Genomic DNA, 4907 nt, shown 5'->3' with positions numbered 1-4907 from the left:
TCCCGGGGCCGCGCTCTGCGGGGTCAGACCCCAGCGCCCCCCGCCGCTCTCTCCCGCCCCCCGGTGGCGGGCGGAGGACCCGACCGTCTAGGGTTTGCTTTGCAGCCGGCGCCCCCCGGGGCCTGCTGCCCAGGCCCTGCCGCGTGCTGGTGCTGCTGAACCCGCGCGGAGGCAAGGGCAAGGCCCTGCAGCTCTTCCAGAGCCGCGTGCAGCCCCTGCTGGACGAGGCCCAGGTCTCCTACGAGCTGCAGCTCACCGGTGAGGCCCCGCCCCGCCCCAGGGGATGCTGGGTGCACCCGACCCCTCCGGAGCAGGACCCGAGCCCCCCCTCCCGCTCTCCCCCCAGAGCGGCCGAACCACGCGCGGGAGCTGGTGCAGGCGGAGGAGCTGAGCCGCTGGGACGCCCTGGCTGTCATGTCCGGGGACGGCCTGATGCATGAAGTGAGGCCCTGCGCCCGTGGGTCGGTCGGTTGGCTTGTGGTAGGGGTGGATCTGGAAGCTTCTGGAGGCTGAAGCTGCACTCTTATTCTTAACAGGTGGTGAACGGGCTCATGGACCGGCCTGACTGGGAGACCGCCATCCGGAAGCCCCTGTGTACCCTTCCAGGAGGCTCTGGCAACGCCCTGGCGGCTTCTATCAATCACTATGCTGGGTGAGAGTCCTTGGGCCAGAGTGGGCCTCAGTTTCCCCCTCCATGGCCTCGACACTCCTTCCTGGAACCTGGTCCTCCGTTCTGGGGCTCTCTCCCAGCTGGCTGCCTCCATCTGCTCTGTCACTGCCCCACTGGCTCCCTGGGGACCACCACGCATTACTTTGCTTGACTCTGACCCCTCCCCCTCACCCCCTCACCCCCAAAAAAGCAAGAGGATGAGGCATGGCGGCTCCCACCCTGCCGCATCTGACTTTCTCCTCTGCAGCTTCGAGCAGGTGACAAACGAAGATCTCCTGACCAACTGCACGCAGCTGCTGTGCGGCAGGCTTCTGTCCCCCATGAACCTGCTCTCGCTGCACACCGCCTCCGGGCTGCACCTCTACTCCGTGCTCAGCCTGGCATGGGGCTTCGTGGCTGACGTGGACCTGGAGAGTGAGAAGTACCGGCGCCTTGGGGAGTTGCGATTCACCATGGGTACTTTTTTGCGCCTGGCAACCCTTCGCATCTACCAGGGCCAACTGGCTTACCTTCCAGTAGGAAGCGCTGTCTCCGCCTTACCCGCCGCCTCCAAGCAGGCGCAGCAGCAGGGTCCTGGAGACACACACCTTGTTCCCCTGGAGGAGCCGGTGCCCTCCCACTGGACGGTGGTGCCTGAGCAGGACTTTGTGCTGGTGTTGCTGCTGCTGCACAGCCACCTGGGCAGCGAGTTGTTCGCGGCACCCATGGGCCGCTGTGCCGCTGGCGTCATGCACCTGTTCTACGTGCGGGCAGGCGTGTCGAGGACCATGCTGCTGCGTCTCTTCCTGGCCATGCAGAAGGGCAAGCATATGGAGTATAACTGCCCCTACTTGGTACACGTCCCCGTGGTGGCCTTCCGCCTGGAGCCCAAGAATCATAGCGGTGTGTTTACTGTGGACGGGGAGCTGATGGCCAGTGAGCCTGTGCAGGGCCAGGTGCACCCGGACTACTTCTGGATGGTCAGCGGTCGTGGGGATCCCTAGCAGAGCCTTTGTGACTTAGGGGTCCCACCATGCCTATGTCAGACACAGCTAGTCTGAGACTGGGGTCTATCCCCTGCCCTGGGAAAGCAGGGCCTGTCTACAGTTCCTGTGGAGGGTAGGGGGAGGGACCTCCTTGCTGGCTGGGCCAGTTGCCTGTGGAGCCCCCCCCCCCAACTCCCATATCAGATATAAATAAAATTAAATTCTCAGCTTGTTGGTCCTGTCCTGGGGTCTGGGGAGACGTGGGGGGGTCTTATGCCAGCCCGCAGGGGCTATGGAGTTTAATGTTAGTGATGCCCCCTGGAGAGCACAAGGCACACAACCGGCGTGGGCACACAGCACAACCTTCTTTTTGTGCTGATAATCAGATCTCCTGTAGCCTGAAGAGGCCTCCACTTGGCCAACTGCCCAGCCCAGAAGTGAGAGCAAGGCTCTGCACTCCTTCCTGCTTCCGACCTTGGGCCACATAGTGTGGAGATGTTGGGGGAAAACTGCCAAGGAGCAAGAGGTCAGTTTTATAGTGGGCAGAGCCTTCTTTTTCCAAGGAGTCTGGCACCCCATGTGGGCTCATCAGGGCTCTGCCCTGGCCCCGGTCTCAGCAGGAGTGCTGGGCGGGACTGAAGGGCTCCGAGACTGGGAGGTGCAGTTGCCAAACTTGAGCAACCATTTTGGCTTACAGCCTAGAAGACGCACCTGCCACTCCAGGTGCTACGAGGTCAGCTCCCCTGGCACTGGAAGGCGCTGAATGGGCCGCGCAGGCCACTCAGGCCCACAGCTGCCTGGAGGCAGACAGTGCTCTCAACTGGCTCTTGAAGACTGCAAGCCAGGGAGGCCAGTCCCACCAACGTACCAATCCTCACCTCCCAAAGTCCTCCCCTGAGAGCGAACAAAGGCGTTCTGAAGCGCAGGGGGCAGGACGGCGGCCACGAGCCGCCCCTGGCAGTAGTGTCTGTAGGGAGACACTGGCACATGAAGAAGGAGGCAACGGAGCCAGGAGGAGTGGCAGAGGCAGGTTTAATGTGTCACCTTGTCTTGTTAATGAGCCAACCAAAAAAAAAATGCAAGTAAAAAAATGTTTAATCACACAGCACTTTATACAGGTATTGTAAGCAGTAGGCATTCCCATCTCCACATGAGCCACGCACGGGACGCACCAGGTACCCGGATGTTCTCCACACAGACTCTGGGCTCTGAGTGAGTGCTGGCCGGCGTGCGGTGTGGCCGGCGTGCGGTGTGTCCGGCTCGGTCCTTCCCGCGGTTCGGCAGCCTGGGTGTCCTGGCGCAGCACAGGTGTGGAGCCCACTTAAGGCTGACAAGACGCATCATGCTTTGGCTTTTTTTTTTTTTGTCTTTTTTTTCTAATAATAGCATCTTTGCTTTTGAGATTTATTTTTTTTCCAACCTTAAATATTACATACATACACCGGAAATGACACAGCTGCAGTGTGCTGGACAGCACCCTCCCAACCTGGGCTTCACATTATCAAAAGCTTAGAAAACTTGTAAACCTCTGGGCCGGGGGGAGGGGAGTCCTGCTGCTGCCGCTCCCTGCCTGCCTCCCTCCCTCCCCGTGGACTGTGCCTGCTAAGTCTGGAAGCGAGGGCCAGTGCCTTCCGGCCCCCCAGAAACAGCCAAGCCACCCAATGGGGTGAGGCCCTGTGGTTGCTGCTGCCATCCTGGTGACTGAGAGGAGGCTGGTAGGGAGTAGATGTGCGCAGTCCGCACTGCGGGCCTAGGCAGACCTGCCCGGGCTCCTGCCAGCGGACTGGAAAGAGAAAGGCACCTGCAGCCATCTCTTTCCCAGCAGCTTCCTGTCCTCGACTACCTCTCCGGGTGTCACCCTGAACTAGCCTGGTCCCGAGCTCTCTCAGAGAGTAAGTTCAACAGGCCTAAGGGCTATGACGTGTGGAGGAGGTCACTCCCACGGCTAGTAGTGTGGATGCTCGGGGCTGGGAGGACCCCGTGGCGGTGCTGGCAGGAGCACCGGGGTGGGGGTGGGAGGCTACAGTCAAAGTGAAGAGGTTGGGAGGGACCAGGGCATTGCAGGAGCAGCCCACACTTCATGCAAGGCACATCCACTCTCCTGCCCGTGTGCAGGGTCCCTGGGCCCAGCCAGCCAGCCCTGCGCCAGGCCCCAAGCACCCCACCTCTGACCTGAGAAGGGGACAGCAAGGGAGCAGGCGCCGGACATTCGTTGAAGGATCGCTTCCAAACAGAACGCAGCATCTTAGGACACTTCTTGCACTTCAGCATCAAACTCATCTTGGGAGGAGGATCGCAGTAGACAGAGGGGTGGGGACGGGGCGATTCCAGTGGGGGTGGGGAGGTGAGCAGGCAGCGGCCAGCCTCTCCCACAGTGGCGCTCCTGCTGAGAGCCAGTGGCTACTTGTCCTCTGTGCTCTCTGGCATGCCGGCCTCTAGCAGCGCGGCTCGGAACTGCGTCAGGACACCCCGGATGCTCTTGATAAAACCTTTCGAGAGTGGGAACAGGGGGAAGCCGATGTCAGGGTAGCCGCTCTTCTCGGGCAGGAAGCTCCGGTAGCTCTTTCTCCGCTTCTTTGGTTTGACGCTGGGTGGCACCGACGCATCAGGCGCTGTCTCTGAAGTCTGCTCTGTGTGGTCCCTACTAGTTGAGGCCGGGCCCTGGGCGCCACCCTCTGAGTCTGAGCCCTGGGAGGCCTCCCCAGGGGCCAGTCCACCATCCTCGGGGTCTTCACGGCCGGAGTCTGAGAGCTCGGCTGCAGTGGGAGGCTCTGGCGAGCTGCTATCCTTGGGCACCCCATTGGGCAGCGCCTGGGACCTCTCTAGCAGGGTGTGGGTCTCCAGCCAGGACTCAATGCGGTTTATTAGACGCCAACCGCCAGCACTGAAGTGCTGCCGGATCTCCTGCTCGAAGACCTCGGGAGGCCGCCGCACCAGCTGCGTCATGGACTGCACCACGCGGATCAGTGCCATCTCGTTGTAGCAGCGGCTGTTCTCGTAGCCTTCCTGCAGGCCCCGGTCACTGTCGAAGCCGGCTTCGTTGTAGTACGGTTCATTTACCAGGATCAGACCTGTGGGAGGACACCCTTCCTCAGTGGGCGGTAGAAGTCGACCAGAACAGGCCTGCCTCCACCTGCAAGGGGCCAGCAAGCCCACCAGCCCTGCACCTGCCCCATCGCCACCCGCCAGCCCTGCGCCTGCCCCATCGCCACCCGCCAGCCCTGCGCCTGCCCCATCGCCACCCGCCAGCCCTGCGCCTGCCCCATCTCCAC

General features: G+C 61.9%; 2 protein-coding genes across 2 annotated transcripts in view; one reads left to right on the top strand and one right to left on the bottom strand.

Moving 5' to 3' along the window:
* Nucleotides 1–1826, top strand: part of Sphk1 (sphingosine kinase 1) — a 35124-nt gene extending 33298 nt beyond the window's left edge. Inside the window, exons 5-8 of the mRNA XM_013036426.1 lie at nucleotides 92–258; nucleotides 347–441; nucleotides 537–652; nucleotides 918–1826. Coding sequence (XP_012891880.1) covers nucleotides 92–258; nucleotides 347–441; nucleotides 537–652; nucleotides 918–1653 — 1114 coding nt within the window. The 3' untranslated portion in view covers nucleotides 1654–1826. The remainder of the gene's footprint in view (nucleotides 1–91; nucleotides 259–346; nucleotides 442–536; nucleotides 653–917) is intronic.
* An 886-nt stretch (nucleotides 1827–2712) lies between these two features.
* Nucleotides 2713–4907, bottom strand: part of Ube2o (ubiquitin-conjugating enzyme E2O) — a 28133-nt gene continuing 25938 nt past the window's right edge. Inside the window, exon 18 of the mRNA XM_013036414.1 lies at nucleotides 2713–4706. Within this exon, the coding sequence (XP_012891868.1) occupies nucleotides 4036–4706 (671 nt within the window). The 3' untranslated portion in view covers nucleotides 2713–4035. The remainder of the gene's footprint in view (nucleotides 4707–4907) is intronic.

Source organism: Dipodomys ordii, unplaced genomic scaffold (assembly GCF_000151885.1).
Source record: "Dipodomys ordii isolate 6190 unplaced genomic scaffold, Dord_2.0 Scaffold7, whole genome shotgun sequence".
NCBI classification, from domain to species: Eukaryota; Metazoa; Chordata; class Mammalia; order Rodentia; family Heteromyidae; genus Dipodomys; species Dipodomys ordii.
This window is presented reverse-complemented; position numbering and strand designations above follow the sequence as displayed.